The sequence below is a fragment of the Sus scrofa genome, chromosome 6 (assembly GCF_000003025.6).
Source record: "Sus scrofa isolate TJ Tabasco breed Duroc chromosome 6, Sscrofa11.1, whole genome shotgun sequence".
In the NCBI taxonomy this organism is placed as follows: domain Eukaryota; kingdom Metazoa; phylum Chordata; class Mammalia; order Artiodactyla; family Suidae; genus Sus; species Sus scrofa.
The window spans coordinates 75,316,905-75,335,384 of NC_010448.4; the positions used below are offsets into that span (position 1 = coordinate 75,316,905).

General features: G+C 55.9%; 1 protein-coding gene across 6 annotated transcripts; it reads right to left on the minus strand.

Moving 5' to 3' along the window:
• ARHGEF19 (Rho guanine nucleotide exchange factor 19) lies at positions 907 to 18,388 on the minus strand. Of its 6 annotated transcripts, none has more exons than XM_021095415.1 (16): positions 18,277 to 18,388; positions 11,164 to 11,607; positions 10,221 to 10,502; positions 9,943 to 10,051; positions 9,791 to 9,867; positions 9,210 to 9,472; positions 8,275 to 8,435; positions 8,039 to 8,191; positions 7,631 to 7,760; positions 7,411 to 7,485; positions 7,147 to 7,236; positions 6,823 to 6,983; positions 4,187 to 4,345; positions 3,835 to 3,914; positions 1,921 to 2,025; positions 907 to 1,529 (listed from the first exon to the last, which is right to left on the minus strand). In XM_021095415.1, exons 2-16 carry the CDS (start codon positions 11,576 to 11,578, stop codon positions 1,372 to 1,374), a joined length of 2,418 nt encoding a protein of 805 aa, XP_020951074.1. In that variant the 5' UTR covers positions 11,579 to 11,607; positions 18,277 to 18,388; the 3' UTR covers positions 907 to 1,371. The 6 variants fall into 6 exon arrangements, with proteins under 6 accessions (XP_020951074.1, XP_020951073.1, XP_020951075.1 ...); XM_021095414.1 differs by lacking the exon at positions 18,277 to 18,388 and adding an exon at positions 15,358 to 16,196; XM_021095416.1 differs by lacking the exon at positions 18,277 to 18,388 and adding an exon at positions 16,091 to 16,148.

The window sequence follows — 18,480 nt, forward strand, 5'->3', positions numbered from 1 at the left end:
AATACCAAGAGCAACATAATAATAGAGAAATGGAAAAAGCTGGATTGTCAGTGATATCAATGAACCACTGGATCAAGCCTTGCCTGAAGCCCAATCTGTCCCTACACTTCTCAATTGGCTGAGAAATGCCCCTGTGAAAGATACCCACATTCGAATCCCTGGAACCTATGAATATTGTCCTGGGCAAAGTGAGGGTTCTCTGCAGATAGGATTTAAATTAAGGATTATGGGATGGGGAGATAATCTGGGTGGGCCTCAAATGCAACCACATGTATCCTTTTAAGAGGTGGGCAGAGGGAGATTGGGCAGACACACAAAGAAGGCAAGGTGTCCATGGAGAAAGAGATTAGTGATGCAGCCACAAGCCACGGAATGCTGGCAGCCATCAGATGCTAAAAGAGGCCAGGAAGGGCGCAGCAAAAATTGAGCATGGGAGCAATTTTAGACTTCTGTTCTCCAGAACTGTGATAGAATAAATTTCAGTTGCTTTAAATGGCCTACTTTGTGATAATTTGTTAATGAAGCTCTAAGAAACAAATCCAAGAACTAGTAAATTCTTTAATTTTTTTTTTTTTTTTTTCTGCATCTGCAGCATACGGAAGTTCTCAGGCCAGGGATCAAATCCAAGCGGTAGCTATGACCTATACCACAGCTGCAGCAACACTGGATGCTTAACCCACTATGCCACAGCAGGAACTCCTAAATTCTTAAATATTTAAGTCTGTTTGAGTCTGATATTTTGTTAATTGCTTCCAAAAGCAGTCTATCTGATGTACAGCCCCACTCACACCCTCCTCCAGTTAAGAGGTAAACAGAAGGGCAAGTCCCCAATGGAAGAAAGAGACCCTCTTGGTCTTTAGCTGGGGGTGGGGCTGGGGTGGAGGCAGCATCAAACAGCTCACAGACTCCAAGCAAGGGCATTATGAGAGTTTATTTACAGACAAGTCACAGCAACTAGGGCCCATACAGGCTCAGGCTGGAAGATTCCAGAACTATATACACAAAGAGGTCCCAACACCCATCAGCACCAGAGCCATTGCCAGCCAGATCCCTGCCAGAGGGACCAAGAGTTAGGCAGGGTCGAGGGCATGAAAGGCAGAGGCCCCCATCCTTGTCAGATACCAGAGGTCACAGGTTGTGGCCTCCAAGCCAGAGGAAGAAATTACCTTTGGCCCTGAGCTGTGGACACTGAGGAGCACGAGGACAGGGGAGACTCTTTGGAGGTGTCGTCAAGGTGTCCAGCCTGTACCCTTGGTGCCAGACCTCAGAACAGAAGTGCCAGCAGCAGCAGCTTGGGAGATGGAGACACGGCAGGTACCCTCCAGACCTGTCCAGGAGCCGTGGAGCTGGTGTCCCAGGCCATGCTGCCCATCACACAGGTGGCTCCCCCAGTTTGCTGGTGGCACTCGTGATCCGCTTGTTCTCCCGGAGGTTTCGGAGACGGGCACTGAGGCTGCTGATTTCCTCCACGTAGGCCTGGGGCACCCACCCCTTCTCACCATCTGCCAAGCGGACCCCCTCCAGCCAGCCTAAGGACACAGAGGCCAGAAGCAGCATCAGTGGCATCAAAGGAACACCTACGTCCTGATGCAAGCCTCACTGGCACCCCAGGGCCATAGGGACATCATCTCAGCATCTCCCAGGCTCAGGAAAGAGCATGCCTCTGGCCGACTTATAGATGAACTTCTGACCTGTTTTTCCTGATATCCTCTGAGAAGGGACTTTCCACTCTCCCCCAAGCAGTTACTCTCACTCCTACATCTTTGCAAGCAGGAAGTTCCTTCTCTTGTCTAACCTGATTCCTGCATGCTGTGGTTGATCAACACTTGCATAACCTTTTCCTGTGAAGTCTCTGCTATCCAACTGCCTCCTGCTCACCAAAGCCCCATCAGGGAGGCCTTCCCCGGAGGCCCCTCTCACCATCACTGGTCCGGGTCCTCACTGCCAGGATGTCGGTCTTCTCCAAGGTCAGCTCATCTGGCTGCAGTGCCTTGTATGTCCTGACACATTGAACCTGGGGGTGGTCTGAGAGCCCAGGGGAGAGTGAAGGCGTCCCCAAGGTAGGATGGGGCAGGGGGAGGCAGGGGGAGGCAGGAGGAGGAAATAAGAGGTGGGAGGGTAGCCACAACTGCTGCTTTTCCTCTGTCTACACTGACCACTCTTCTCTCTTATCCTAAACACAAGCTCCAGGTAAACCCAGTCCCTGCTGGCTTCCATCACGGCTTCTCTGCCCCAGGCTCTCATCTCCTGGCTCAATTCATTTCACTCCTGACCGCCAGGCCAGTGTCTAACTGCCCCCAGGCAGTCCCCACAAAATAGCAGTGTCCCCTTTATATGGCCTTCATGCTACGCTGGTGCTCCCTCCAGACCATCCTTCTCAACTGGGATTCAAACCCTCACTTATAACCCCCAGGGCTTCCCGCTGCCCTTGGAATAAAATCCAAAGTGCCCAACAGCCTACAAAACCCTATACAGTCTGGTGTGGCCCCTTTGCTACCTCCTTCTCCCCTCCTCTTCCCCTCCCAAACACTCTGAGCGCTTGCTCTCCTGCCTCAGGGCCTTTGCACTGGCTGGCCTACCCCGGGAGTGCTCTTCCCCAGATCTTTTCATGGCCGCCCCTACCCATCCTTCAGAGGCCTTCCCTGAGCACGTCTTTGGAGTGGGAAGTCTACCCTCCAGCCCAAACAAGGACTCTGAGCTCAAGCCAGAGAATTAGCTCCAGTCCAGGCCCCCAGCTCCTTCTACTGCACTAGGAGGGCTGGGAGTACCAGGAAAACCACAGGCCTTGGGTCCAGACCAGGTTTGAATCCCAGCTTATTGGCTGTGTGACCTTGGGCAAGTTACCTAACCATACTGGGCCTCAGTTTTCTCAGATGCAAAAAACGAATCTACCCAATAGGGCTGTCATAAGGATTACATAAAATAAATGCATATAAAAGCCCCTCAGGATCCTGGCACATGGAAGGCACCTAATGTTCAGCCCTAATGCTCCTGCTCAAAAACCTTCCACAGGAGTTCCCGTTGTGGCTCAGCGGTTAGTGAACCTGACTAGTGACCATGGGGACGCGGGTTCAATCCCTGGCCTCCCTCAGTGGATTAATAATGGGGCGTTGACGGGGGCTGTGGTGTAGGTTGCAGATGGGGCTAGGATCCCACATTGCTGTGGCTGTGGTGTAGCTGTGGCAGCTGCAGCTCTGATTGGACCCCTAGCCTGGGAACTTCCTGAGCCGCAGGTATGATCCCAAAAGGACAAAAAAAAAAAAAAAAAGACCAAAAAAAAAACCACTCCAAAACCTTCCACAGCCACCTGGTAGCCACCCCATCCGGTGCTCTCTGGTAGGGCTGTGCTCTGGCTCAGCAGCCTCATTTCACACCCAGAGAAGCCCCTGGACCAACAGAGCAGATGCTTCCCCCGTCACCACCAGCCCACGCCCTGGCCCCTCTGGTTCCCGTCTGCTTTGTAACTGATACAAAGCTAGAGACAGACCTGAGCTCCAATCCCAGCTCTGCCGCTTAGTAGCTGAACTTGGACAAGTCACTTTACCCCCTCTCCGCATCTCTGTTTTCTAAAACGTATGAAAAGGGCTTCTGCGGGGATGAACTGGGAAAGGGCCCTGTTGTCTCCGGTGTGCTGCCTGTGCACGTGGAGGCTGGCCTGTCCTATATCAATCCTGCCCATCCTTCAAGCTTTCAGAGGGCTGCCCCTGCCCACCCCAGGCCAGTCCATCTCTCTCCTCACAAGCCCTGCTGGCAGTACAGCACCCAGGATTGAAGGAAAGCGGAGAGCAATGAGGTACCCAGGCCAGGCTGGGGGTGGGGCTGGCAGGCTGCTACCTTCCCCCTCGCTGACGACCTCCTCGTCCTCCTGGGGGCTGGAGGGGCACAGGGCTGAGATCCATCGCTGCTTCTCACTTCTAGGGAGAGGGAGGCTGAGCTGTCCCAACAAGCAAAGTGCGGTCTCCCAGGGCCAGATGGGAGAACTGGGTATGATGTCCAGGCCTGGGGCCCAGGTCACGACTTCCCCACCCCAGGGGAAGCCCCATTCCCAAGCCAGTGCCCCCCACAGCTCTGAGCCCAAGAACAGAAGAGCGGAACAGGCCCAGAACACCCTGGATGCCAGCTCTGCTCATGTCCAGACTTAGGCGGGAAGGGGGGATCCTCTCTCCCCACGCCCAGGCCCACTCACTCTGTCCGGGCCCTCAGCAGAAACTGAGGCTTCATGTGTTGCCCGTGGAGGAGCTGAAGGAGGAACACGTGGCCAGGAATGCCCTGGAGCTTCAGGCTCAGGTCCTTGACCTGCAGCTCCGCCATCTTGGCATGGACAAAGACAGCAAACTTCCCCAGCCTGCAGGGCCAGGGGAGGTGAGGTCAGACTGGCCCCCACCCTCAGGACGAGGTGAGTTCTGATTAGAAGGGAGGAGAAGGGGTCGTCTGTCCCTCTAGGACCCTCCTCAGGGAAACATGGCTGGATAGGGCACCTCCTCCCTGGCAGCCAACAAAATCCCTAAAGGGAACAGGGGATCCATTCCTGCTGGCTCACAGACAGGTGGAAGGTCATGGAGACCAGTCCCCGGCCCCCAGGCAGGCTTTCCACTCCTCTCTGACCCCTTCCCGGAGCTTCTGTTCCAAAGAGCCAACAGGGCAGCTCCCCTGATGGACTGTTTTGTGTCTGGCTCTCTAACTGGTATGGAAACTAAGCTTTGTCTCAGTTTAGGACATAGCTGAACTGTATTCTGGTGTCCGACACTGCCAGGCCCACTGTCTCGGTCTGGTGAAGCCTTGTGGGAAGGGTGGATGGGTGGGTGGGTGGAGGATGTTCCATAGCTTCCTTTATCTCAATCTGTCTAAACAAAACAGTATCTCCCTCTCGACCAGGCCTCTTCACTGTCTCCCATTCCAGTGAAAGACGCCACCAAGGTACCCAAGAGGAAACTTAGTCTCCATTTTTGCCTCTTTCCTCCCTCTCCCCCGACACCCAACCAGCAGCTGTGCACTATCTGTCTATTTCCTAACTGTCTTCAGAATTCACTTATCCCTGGAGTTCCCGTCATGGCTCAGTGGTTAACGAATCTGACTTGGAACCATGAGGTTGCGGGTTCGATCCCTGGCCTCGCTCAGCGGGTTAAGGATCCTGCGTTGCTGTGGCTGTGGTGTAGGCCGGCAACTACAGCTCCGATTAGACCCCTAGCCTGGGAACCTCCATATGCTGCAGGTGCAGCCCTACAAAAGACAAAGAAAAAAAAAAAAAAGAAGAATTCACTTATCCCCAAGCCCCCTACCACTTCTGGAGCATTACTCTTATCTGGGCAATTACAAGAGCTTCTGGTCTCTCTCCTTCTAGGCCATTCTCCAGCTGGCTGGGAGTAAAATGTCACTCCTCTGCTTACTGCCCATGCTCCCTACTGCCCTCAGGAAATCCAACCTCTCTTCCAAGACTTTCAGCATCTCAACTTCCCTCCGCTGCCTTTTCCCACTACAAATCCAGCCGCATTAGGATTCATCATCTCCCAAGCATCCTCTGCTTTTACACCCTTCATTGACTTGGCTGTATCTCCTTCCAACTCCTCTACCTGGAAAACTCCTCCTTATCCTTCAAAACCCGACTCAAATGTCCTTTCCTCTGTGAAGCTTTACTAATTCTCCTCTCACACCCGAAGGTCCGACAGTACAGTAAACCTTTCCATCAAAACCCCAAACAGGTGGTTGTCAGGACATATTTTCACTGGTCTGAGAGCACCTGTGAGCAGAGAACAAGTCTCATTCATCTCTATGTCCCCAGCACCCTTTGCAGGGCCCACCCAGTACAGAACGGGAATTCAGTGATGCTTTATTGAATGAATGAATGAGTCAGACACGAACCCTTTCCCTAGCATAAGATGTCCATTCTTCATCCCATCCAGCCTCAAGGTTTGCTTCCTTCAGGAAGTCCTCTCCCCCATCCCAAATTTACAATAATGACAGCTAATACTAAGTGAATGTTCATTATGTGCCAGGCACTGTGCTATGTTATTATCGCATTGACTCTCCCTAGCTGGTAGTCTCTATTTTACTGATGGAAAACAGAATAGTATAGTAGTTAAGAGCCTGGGATCTGGCATCAGACTGACTGGCCTCCTCCTGGATCCTGCACTCACTAGCTCCATGGTCTTGAGAGTAACGGGGAAGCCTTCTTCCCAGAAAGACGTTTAGAAGTTTAAAGGAGGAGTTCCCGTCGTGGCCCAGTGGTTAACGAATCCGACTAGGAACCATGAGGTTGGGGTTCGGTCCCTGCCCTTGCTCAGTGGGTTAACGATCCGGCGTTGCCGTGAGCTGTGGTGTAGGTTGCAGACGCGGCTCGGATCCCTCGTTGCTGTGGCTCTGGCGTAGGCCGGTGGCTACAGCTCCGATTAGACCCCTAGCCTGGGAACCTCCATATGCCGCAGGAGCGGCCCAAGAAATAGCAACAACAAAAGACAAAAAAAATAAAAAGAAGTTTAAAGGATACAATCCACGTAGCATGCCTGGCACAGAACAGACACTCAGTTAATGTTGGTTACTATCATTATGACTCAGGGCAGAGCTGGGACTCGAGGGTTATGCTTTTAATCTCTGCTCCAACTGGCTTAAGCTCAGAGCCGCTTCAAGTCCTCGGCACACAGTCCAGCCTTTGATTCTTAGGTCCAGGAGATGAACTTGCCTTATCTCTGCCTTTCCTAGGGGAGCCTCCAAGGCTCAGGGCGCCCTGGCAGCACAGCCTGGCAGAGCGACTGGTGGGGTGCCCATGGATCAGGAAGGAGGGAGCCCCACTCCAACCTACTCCCCCTGCACCCTGCCCCAACTCACTCCTTCCGCCGGGAGAGCAGCAGACAGTCATTGAAGAGGTGCAGGTAGACAGCCTTGCTGGACAGCTTCAGCTTGGCCGGGGGCACCGCGGGCAATGGTGCCAGTTCCATCAGCTCCCCGTGCCGAACCAGCCAGCGGGCCTGAGAGATCAACGGGAAGATCTGGGAGGATGGAGGAGGCGAGGGGGAGCACAGGTCAGGCCGGGGGCTGCAGGGCAGAGATCCTAGGGCAGGGGATGGGGGGGCGTGGACAGTGATGAGGGCCTGCAGCCCCCAGGGAGGGAGGCGACAGGGCTGCCCCATCCCACCAGCTCAGGGCGTGCACCTTTCCCTCAAAGTGGATCTTCTTGCTCAGGTGGATGAGCTCCTCTGTTCTCTTCATGGACTGCACGCTGGCGTTGCACTCTTGCACCAGCTGGGGAGGCCACGGGTGGGTCACATGCAGCCTCCCCAACCCTGGCTCCCAGAGCCCAGCCTCGGGTTCCCACTGGGGAACCAGAGACTCTGAAGGCTTGGGTTCCCTTAGAGGTACCCAAAGGGTCGGGGGAGGCCCTTGGGAGCCAGACACCCCCTGTCCTGCCAAGCTTACCTCCTTAAGTGCATTGAAGGCCTTGGTGGCCATGTCTTCGTCTTCAGAGCCCTGTGCTGTCCGCTTCAGGATGTTCTGGAGGGTGAGGTCAGTGCAGTGAGGCAGGCTATGACTTCTGCCAGTGAGCCTGCCCAGCCGTGGGTGCCCAGAAGGGGCCATGGAAGGCACAGTGGCTTCTACCCCACCCAGCCCTCACCACAGCCTGGTGCTCTCTAGGTACCTCCACCAGCATCTTGAGGCGAGTGATCCTCTGGAATGGCAGGATGAGGAAGGAGGTGAGGGGCAGACGTTGGCACACGGGGGACTCCTCCAGGCGGGCCAGGATGCCGGGGAACTTGGGGTTCTCCAGGCTGGAAAATGGGGAGAGTCTGCGATCACAGCTGGCCCTGAACTCCTGGGCTCCATGACTCCAGCCACCCCACTGGCTCTTCGGGTGCCTTCTCAGTACATCCTTCCTGTCCCATAGGGTTGGGTCTAGCCTTCTCCTGGTCACAGAGCCTTTTCAGGTGCCCCTCCCCTCCCAGGCCACCCTTCCTCACTCAGCACCCCACCCAAGCACCTACCGCTGCCTGAGACTCCTCTATCCTCCCCACCCCCCACCCCCCACTTTCAGAGAGCCCAGCCCTACAGCAGGCGCTGGTAGGTGCGCTCCTGATAGGCCTGATTGGTGACATAGGGCAGGTAGACTCGACGGAAGGCAGGGTAGTGGTGCAACACAACATCGCAGACGCTGAAGCGGAGGACATCTGCCTCCAGCCGCTGCTCCAGGTCCTGTAGGAATCTGAAAGGTCAGCAAGGGGTCAGGGCCAGGAGCCAACTGCAGGCTCGGTCCCTGACCCTGGAGAGGCCAGAGCACTCCCTCACCTCTCGCTGGTGCTCTTGACCTCGGGCAGTTTGGAGAACAGCCACTGCTTGTCCTGCGCCCCCAGACACTCACTCAGCTCAGCTGAGCCTAAGAAGTGGCCCACAGCCACGGACAGACTGTGGATGTATGAGGCCTCGGACGTGATCAGCTCAAACTTGGCCTGAGCGAGGGCGGACACAGGGTTGAAAAGGCCAAAACAACCCATCCTGAACCCCCTGGCCTCGCACACCATAAACCCTGGACACCACATCTTTAGACTTAGCAGTACTCTCGTGTCTCCGCCCCTTGTCTAGCCCCACCCCACAATCTGGCGCCCGGGAGGGTTCGGGGGACCCTCCTCCTGCTGCTCGCAATCGTTCAAACCCAGCTGAAGCTCTAGCAAGCAGCCCTATCCCTGACCATCCGCCCATCCTGCTGGACCCTAGTCTTCGCAAAGAGCTGCCCCTCCCATTAGCCCCGCCCTCCCGTCAAGCCCCGCCCCTGCCCTAGGCCCCGCCTGGTCTCGCTCACACCTTGCGTTTGGCGCTCGGGATGGCTCCCCTCCGTTTCAGAGACCTCCATCATAGGCCCCAGACAGATTCTGCCCCGCCTCTGTCTCTGGCCGTGCCCTATCCTAGGCCTTGCCCTGTTGGCCCCGCCCCTCCGTCCCGCTTTCCCACTCGCCTTTGGCTCCAGGGCTCCAGTGTCCTCGCTTGCAGCAGGTCCCGCCTTGTCAGGTCCTAGACCCACCTTCCCCATCGACAGTCCCCTTTTTGTGGCCCCACTTTCCCCTTTGCATCCCTTGCCCACCCACTGCAGTTTGCAGTCCCGCTGGCCTAGTACCCCTACGGCCCGGGTCGCCAAGTCCAAGGACCACCTACTGCTGGCCCCACCCCTTCGGGGCCCCAGGGCTGGTAGCCCCGCCGGCCCCGCCCCACTGCGGCTTTGCGCCCACCTCCTGCAGTTTGCAGTCGCGCAGGCTCAGCGTGGCCAGGACGCCACTGCCGCGCACGTCGGGGATGTCTTGCCACAGCGAGAAGGTGGAGCCTCGCGCCGAGCGCTGCGCCCGGAAGGAGCTGCTCGGAGAGAGGTTGGCGCGCGGCGGCCCGGGCCCCTCCTCTGCGCCCTCGGCCTCGTCCCCCGGGCCCTCCTCCTCGCGCTGCTGCCGCCGCAGTTCTCGGGCGCTGGCCACGTCGCTGTATTCCTGGTAGAGGACGGCTGGGCGGGAAGAGGGGCGGGAGAGGGCCGTGGGGCGCCCGGCAGCCGGGCCCGGCTCCTCCCCGGCTCCCCCAAGGGCCCGCCTTACTTAACCAGCCTTTCCGACCGTTCGGATAGCGGGACACAGTGAACTCATTCATTCACTCACTCATTCCACAAACACTGCGTGAGCACCAACTGCATACTAGCTCCTGTGCTGCATACCGAGAGTTCAATTCTTTCCCTCCTACAAGAGCCCTACCTTTCAACTCTCCGAACCCCAGTTTCCCAGTACCCCAAAGTCCCCAGCCCCTTAGTCGGTGACCCCCTCCCACGTACAGTTGAGGAGGAATCGTGACTGGCGCCGCTCACTGGCACTCCCGGAACCCAGAGCCGACTCTTCTTGCGCGCCCAGCCTAGGAAAGGGAGTGTCAGGGCCCTTCTTGTCCAGTACCCTGCCTCAGACTGGGTACTGGGCTGGGAGGTGGTACCTGGGCTCAGGCCAGCTGCCATGGCCCCCACTCGGGTCAACAGGTGCCGGCATCACGGTAGCGTCAAACCTCATTTCTACACTGCGTGACTCCCTTCCAGATGCTTTCCCTGGAGAGGGGGAGAGCTGAGGGAGGGTGGCCCTGACAGTGGCCCTGGGCGTGGGGACACCACACCCCAGTTGACCAGCCCCAGCCTCAAGGTCCAGTGTGTGTGAGTCGTGCCCCACTCCCCATCTGGCTCTTAGACTGCTCTGAGGGCCCAGGGGAGAAGCTGGTACCTTCCCGAGCAGTTCCAGTGCCTGGCCCTGGGGTCACTGCCCTGGCTGCTGAATTCCGCCCCAGGCGCAGGGACGAGTGCAGCCGGGTCATCAGCTCAGAGGCTGAGAAGCGCCTTCGCTCAGGCCCCTCAAGGCCCACTCGGGTGGGCCCAGGTAGCTCCAGCGGCCTCGGCTCCTCTGTGCTCAGGGCCTGCTCTGTCGCCTGGCTAGGCTCCAGGAAGACAGCATGGGCCTCGGGACTGCCAAGGGCCTCTTCTCGCTGGTACACCCGCATCTTGCGCCCTGCAGAGGGGTAGGAGAGAGAGCACAGGCTGGCATCCACTGGGGTCTCTCCCCACCTCCTCCCTGCCACTGGCCCTGAGCACTGGGGATGGGGACAGGTGCCCAAGAGAGAGGCCAATGGTATTTGGGTTTTTTTGCTTTTCAGGGACGCACTTGCAGCATATAGAAGTTCCCAGGCTAGGGGTCAAATCAGAGCTACAGGTGCTGGCCACAGCCACAGCCACAGCAACGCAGGATCCCAGCCTCATCTGCAACCTACACCACAGCTCATGGCATTGCCAGATCCTTAACCTGCTGAGTGAGGCCAGGGATGGAACCCACATCCTCATGGATACTAGTCAGGTTAATAACCTGCTAAGCCACAATAGGAACTCCTAGAGAAGCCAATGTTTTTGCCAGGATCTTTCCCCAGAGTAAGGGGATCAACAAGAAGGGTAGAGAGAAGGCAAAGTGCCTCACCGCAGTGGGCAGAGGGTCACGGAACCCAGGACAGCCACTCCTTGTGTAACCTCAGGCAAGTACCTCGGCTTCCCTGAGCCCTAGCTCTCTTATCACTAATGTCCTGCCTATTTGGGGGAACTGGGGGGCTTAAGGGTCCTAAAAGAGCCATCCAACATCTCCCCAGTCCTCTCCACCAAGCCACCCCCCTCCAGTGACTCACAGGCTGACTTCTTCTCTGAGCCATGGCTGGCCCGGCGCTGTGGCTGTGGGTGATGGGGACTCCAGGATCCCTCCAGAGCTGGGGTCTGGGTACTAGGGCAGTGTGGCCAGCTGCCAGCCCTGCTGGGCCGCATCCCCCCACTGGTGGAGATCTCGGTGTCTGGGCCTCGTGGGGATGGTGGCCATAGCAGCCCTTGGAGAGGAGCCGGGGTCCCCAGGGACCAGCGGCTGCCAGGTGCCTGCAGCTCCTCTGGAGTGACGGGGAAGAGATCCAGACACACAGGACTGGGGGGCTGCAGAGTGGGCAGCTCTGCAAAGGACAGGCTCTCCTGCTGGCACACTGCTACTGGGTGGTGGGCAGTGCCAGGTGGCCCAGCCAAATGGGACTGGAGGGTAGCAGGTGGCCCACAGTCCATTCCTCCTTTGCTCTGCCACCCACCTGGGCCTGCAGGGGAGAAGGCATCAGAATGAGACACAGGACAGCAGGGCTGGCCAGCAAGTAGGTCCCGGAGGCCTGGACCAACACTTTTGCACACAAGTATACACACAGCCATACAAGCACTCACACAGCTAATTATATAGTAATAACTAATGCTTACTTGGCACTTACTGAATGACAGGCTAAGTGCTTTACACATATTATTTCATTTAATCCTCACAACAACCCTGAGACGATGCTATTATTAGCCCCATTTTATAGATGAGGAAAGTGAGGCACAGAAAGTGTTATTTGGTAAATTCTGGAGCCAGGATTTAAACCCAAACAGTCTAGCTTCTGCGTTTGTGCTTTTAAACACCTTGCATATTGCCTAATTCTCACTGACATGTGATCAGACACACAGATACACAGGTTGTCACACAAATCCATGCCAGTTCCATGTACATCCACACACATCTTCTCCCAAGTACACAACTGACATGCACACTTTCAGATACACTCAGGCATTTTAAATTCATAGGCTCACACATTCACACACATTCTTTAATACAAGTACATATATCCACTCAGATTTCCACAAACACTCACACACTGGCCCATCAGGTATTTTCATGTCCACTCAAGCTTTCTCACACTCCTGCTCCATTCACACTCAAACACCATGATGCAGATACAAATACACAGGCCCAGAAGCCCTGGCTCTGGTGTTACCCAACCTCCCCTCCCATGCCCAGAGTCACAGCCTTCAGCACTGTGTGGCGCCCACACCCATGCCAAGCTGGCTGGGAGGGTCACAGACTGGCAGGCGGGCCACCACCCCGATCAGCCTGGATCCTCCCAGGAGAAGGGCAGGGACGTGCCCCAGCTCTCCAGCTTTGGGTGAGAGAGGGGTTCTTCCCTACCCCAACCCCAGCCCCAGGATCGGGCCAGGCTGAGCAGGTCCTCCTCTCTGAGCAGGAAGTCATCCTGCCGGCGGAGGCTCCCAGAGCCTCAGGACCAGCCTAATGACCAAGGAGCCCTCACCCCCAGCCCTCGCCCCCTGGCCCTTCCCTCCTCCAGCCCCTCACCTCTCCAGCCGAGGCCCGCTGCTGATGTCTTTCGGCTGCTCCGCCAGGGGAAGCCCTGTCTCTGCCCAGCTGGCTGGGGGAGATCCCACCCAGACAAAGAGTTTGATTCATCAAACCCTGTGGTGAGGCAAGCTGGTAGGGAGGGAGGGAACAGGCAGCGGGCTGGGCGGGGGCCTACCCGAGCCTGGCCTCGCTGTGGGAAGGCTGGGCAGCAAGGACCACCCCCCCCCAGAGGCCCCCTTGGGCCAAAGGGGCAGCGCCCAGCCTGGCAGGCCCAGGAGACCCAGGAGGCAGAGCCTGATAGCCTGAGGGATTGAGACCTGGAGAACGGAGACCCTTTAGACAGCAGAAACCATGACCCCAAAACACTCAAAACCAGAAAACCACAGATGCTGAGACATTCAGAGACCCAGCGGTGGAGACAGAGAGACAGAGACACTGAAAATTTCAGACAGACCAGATACTCAGAGACAGATGTGAAGCTCAGAAAAAAACTCGAAGAGACAGATGGGCAAATATTTCATGCCCTGCGGGATTGCCAGTCTCATGGAAAAGCCAACAACAAAAACAGTTACAATCCTGGTTGGCAAACACCAACTCAGAGGAACTGTCAGAGTAGGGTGCTGGGCTCAGCTGGACCTGGGCATTCCAGGAAGGCTTCCTGGAGGAAGCAGTAGCTAACTGTTCTGCCTGAAATACCCCGGGGCCCAGTGCACAGAGATAGGGAGAAAGCATTGGCGTGAGGGAAACAGTGACACTGTCAGGGACCCAGGGAGAGAGGGAAGGAGGGGAGGACCCAGCGGGGGAAAGCCGGAGCTGTGACTGGGCTCCACTCTGTTTAGCTCCTCACCCTGCTTCCTCCTGCTTTCTTCATCTCCTGCCTAGAGTGGAGACGGGATGGTTCCTCCCTGTTTCCTGGTCTGATAAATAGGATAGCCATGCTCCAAAATGCTAATACGAAAACTAATAGTAATGCTTATCAAGCACCCAGCCCCAGTACACAGTGGAAGCTTTGCAGGTGATAGTCATTCTTTTTTTTCTTTGGTGATAGTCATTCTTTTTTTTCTTTCTTTCTTTCTTTTTTTTTTTTTTTTTTTTTTTTTTTTTTGCTTTTTAGGGCCTCACCCAAAGCATGTGAAAGTTCCCAGGCTAGGGGTCAAATCAGAGCCCTAGCCACCAGCTTACACCACAGGGACAGCAACTCGGGATCTGACCCCAAGTCTGTGATCTTAAACTGCATCTTTAACCCACTGAGCGAGGCCAGGAATTGAACCCACATCCTCATGGATCCTAGTCAGGCTCTTAACCCACTGAGCCACAACAGAAACTCCTGACAGTCATTCTTTGGAGTACTATCAGTCTTGCTCTAGTCAGAGGATGGCTTGGGCCCTGACCACATGGGTAGGAAAACTGAGATAGTGAAGGTGAGACACACCCTATTTTATAGGAGCATGTGGCAGGAGACACAGGGGGCCACCGCCACCAGACTGGTCTCTTTCTGCTGGAATCAGCAGGCCTTAACACAGAAATCCCACTTGCTTCTGTGGGTACCCACATGCAGGAATACATACATGCCTCAGACCCCTCCTGCTATGAGCAATTCTCTCCACTTGGGCTCTGGAAGCCCCCGGAGGGCAGAGAGGAACCCTCCCAGCCTTGTCAGCTGCAGGGATAAATGAGGAAACCGGGGAACAACTTGGAGCAGGAGCACCTCCTATTAAACCCTCAGAGGAGAAGGCCGGGTCAACGGAGGGGGCATGTAAGGCTTCCTGGGGTGGGGAGGGGGTTGACAAGGCTGGAGGCAGGTCCCCAGGGAGGAAGTCAGGCGTGGCTCAGCCTCCACCTCTGTCCAGGCCAAGGGGCGATGGGAATGACCCATCCAGCTGGGATGCCAGCCCTGTGGCTTTCCCCGGATGTGGTCCACTCAACCTCAGTGCTAGGGCCCAGGGAAGGGCAAAGCTATGTTCATTGTGTTTACGGCTTATCTCTGCCAGGAAAAAACAAAAACCTCAGGAAGAGACTGGCCCAGGTAACAGGGACATTACCTGCCCAAGACATGATCACAAGATCCTCTACTGTCCACCAGGCAAGGGTCGTTCTGGAGCCCACAGAGGAAAACCCCTGCCAATGTTCAAGGCCCTGTGTTGACCCTGACCAGCAGTGTGGTCTTAGGCCAATCATAGCCTGGGCCTGAGTGTCTCCATCTGTAGAGTAGCCCTTAGGGACCCTCCCAGCTCCCCATCTAGGAAGCCTGTGTCACCATGAGTGTCTCTGCGAGCTGAGAAGGATGGGCAGGGCCCAGGAGAGTCCCATCCAGGAGGCACTGCTAATTGCAGGGACCACGGGCCTCCGTGGCAAGGCTGGCAGAGGGTCCCTGGCCACTACCGCAGTCTGGGGAGAGCGCCTCTGGCCTCCTGCGCCCAGCTTTTCCCTGCTCCCTCTCTGGTGCCCCTTGCCCTGCCACCCACTGCCGGAGGGGTAGGGCCCTGTCAGGGCTCTTCTTCTCCTTAAGAGAGGAGGCCCAGTGGGAGGCGATGGCTGGAAGGGGGATCCAGGCCCAGCCAGCTGCAGAGCCCCCTTGGCCGTAAGTGGGGGCCTGGATCAGAGGCCAGGCAGGCAGCACAAAGGACTCACTCGGGAAGACTGGCGGGAGGAGGATAGGGTTGCTGGCAACCAGGTGGGGCCCTACCTCAGCCAGGGAGCTCCGTCCAGCTTCCAGCACGGTCCAGGGCTCCAGGCCACCCTGGGGGCTCTGGGCTTGCAGCCAGGTCCTCAGGGGGCGATGTCAGCATGGCCCCTGAGCCAGGCAATGCAAGCTCCTGGGTATTGTGTGGGGCAGGGAGGGGGGAGGCGAGGGCGGAGGGAACCTCGCAGGCGGGCAGGCGGCTGTCTCAACGTGCCTGCTCCCCGCCCCCCTTCCCCAGAACCGGTTAGTCCAGTCTGAGGTACAAGAGGGGGGCTGGAACAATGGCAGTCCTATGCCATTGAGAGGCTCTGAAGGACCCCAGACCAACATCCTAAAAATGAGGGAGGCACTGCTTTTCCTCCCAGGGAAGAGGCCACCCCTCTTCTGGGGCCTTCCAAATGTACTCAGGGGGCTTCTCGGGGCTGCTGAGCATCCTGGGAGCTTTGCAAAGAAACTTCCAAGCTCTGGACTCTGGACTTCTTAGAGACCCTGAGAACTCTGCAGTGTGCTGACCTTCTCTGAGCCAGCTACAGCATCTCTCATCTCGATGGCTGGGAGATGGAAATAGCAATGCGGCACAGCTGGCACTATCCTGGCCATCTGTCCAGCATCACAGCTTCTTATGTGCCTGTAATGACCCACTTCACTATCTCCAACACCCTCCTGCACCAGACCTCCCAGACTCTAGTCCACACTGACTGAGTGAGCCCGCAAAAAACCAATTCAAGGAGTTCACCTGGCGGCACAGCAGAAAGGAATCCGACTAGGAACCACGAGGTTGCAGGTTAGATCCCTGGCCTCAAGCAGCGGGTTAAGGATCTGGCATTGCCATGAGCTGTGGTGTAGGTCTCAGACGCTGCTGGGATCCCGAGTTGCTGTGGCTGTGGGTGTGGCCAGCAGCTGTAGCTCCGACTCAACCCCTAGCCTGGGAACTTCTATATGCTTCAAGTGCATCCCTGAAAAGAAAAGAAAACAAAACAAAATAAAAACATTGGCCTCTCTCTTGGGCACCTGAGGTCAGATCCCAGGTTGCTGTGGCTGTGCCATAGGCCGGCAGCTGTAGCTCTGATTAGACCCCTAGCCTGGGAACCACCATATGCCACAGGTGTGGCCCTAAAAACCAAAACAACAACAACAACAAACAAACAATTCAAATAGCCCAAGTAGAACCTGCCTCCAGTAAGGAACGCTTACTCTGTGCCTGGCAAGCAATCTTTGCAAGCCTGAGAAAGGGTAAGCTGCTTTCTCCCTAATACCACCTGGTTTTTTGTGTTTGTTTGTTTGGCTTTTGTTTTGAGTTTTTTTGTGGGTTTTTTTTAGCATTTGCCAGGTACTTAATGTGAATATGTATACAAGTACACAAATACTAATACTCATGTCGCTAATAACATGAGTGCACGCAGTATGTGCCAGGTACTGTTCTAAGCACTTCACACCTTTTTTGTTTGTTTGTTTGTTTGTTTTTTGCCATTCCTGAAGCAGTTCTTGGGCCAGGTGCCAAACCAAGCCACAGCAGTTTCAACACCAGATCCTTAACCCACTGCTCCACAATGAGACCTTACGTGGAGTTCCCATTGTGGCACAGGGAAAACAATCCAACTGGTATCTGTGAGGACGCAGGTTCGATCCCTGGGCCTCACTCAGTGGGTTAAGGATCTGGCATTGCCGTGAGCTGTGGTGTAGGTCACAGATGCAGCTGGGATCCCACGTTGCTGTGGCTGTGGCATAGGCCGGCAGTTGTAGCTTGGATTCAGCCCCTAGCCTGGGAACTTCCATATGCTTCGGGTGAGGCCCTAAAAAGCAGAAAGGAAGAAAAAAAGGAAGAAAGGAAGAAAGAAAGAAAGGGAGAGAGAGAAAAGAACTCCACTTCACACCTATTTATTCTTTTTTTTTTTTTTTTTTGTCTTTTTGCCATTTCTTGGGCCGCTCCTGCCGCATATGGAGGTTCCCAGGCTAGGGTCTAATTGGAGCTGTAGTCGCTGGCCTACACCAGAGCCACAGCAACGCAGGACCCGAGCTGTGTCTGCGACCTACACTACAGTTCACGGCAACGCCGGATCATTAACCCACTGAGCAAGGGCAGGGATCGAACCCGCAACCTCATGGTTCCTAGTCGAATTTGTTAATCACTGCGCCACGACGGGAACTCCCCCTATTTATTCATTTACTCTCCACCGCACAACCCTCTGAGATAGCCACTGTTTCTGCTCCCACATCAGATGAGGACAGGTTAAATACACTATTCCATTTAAATCTCTCATCAGCTCTATAAAGTCCCTGTCGTACAGGTGATGAAACTGAACTTGTCCAAGGTCACACAGCAAATAAAAGTCAGAACTAATCTTCAGACCCAGGTGTGACTCCACCACTAATCTGTGCCCTTAACTATTGCCCAGTACTGCCTGCCCAGGCTTTGGGGAGGATCTAGTGAAAAGTGTGTGAAAGTCCATTGGGAGGTGTCTCAGCTGACCTAACTAAATTCTTTTATTATTCACACACTGCAGGCCTTGAGGAGCATATAGGAGCGTGAGCTCTCCCTTACCCACTGGTGACCATTCGGTTCAGAGCAGTCAGGTCCCCTCCCTCCTTCACATCTACCTTGGCCCCCCCCAGAGCATCATCCCACAATGAGAGGACATTGCACAGAGTGGGTCGGGAACCAGGTGTCCACGGAGAAGCGGCATGCTGGGGCACAAAGAGGTTTATTGTCAGCATTGCACACAGGGCAGGAGACCGGGGAACGTGGAGAGGGAGGCAATTCAAGACTAGGGGTTTTCAGAGAACCCTAGTCCCCCCATCCCAGCTCCAGGGCCAACCTCGGCACCGCTGGCCAAGGTACTGCCCAGACCCCTAGCTGGAAGCAGAGGACCCCAATGGAGGAAGCATCCTGGGGGAGCTAGGGTCCTGAAAGGGCAATCTCACCTCACTCGCCCCTGCGTCCTGGGCTCCAGGGACAGAGACCCTGCTGCAGTGAACAGAAAGCACGGCTAGGTGAGTCTGAGCAGGAGGCCCTCCGGAGCTGAAATGACTTGGGTGGAAATAATGTGAAAGAAGGGGCGTGGCGTAGGCGGGGCCGTATGGAAATTAAAGGGTACGCAGCCCATCCTCCCTCTGGGCGAGGTCAAG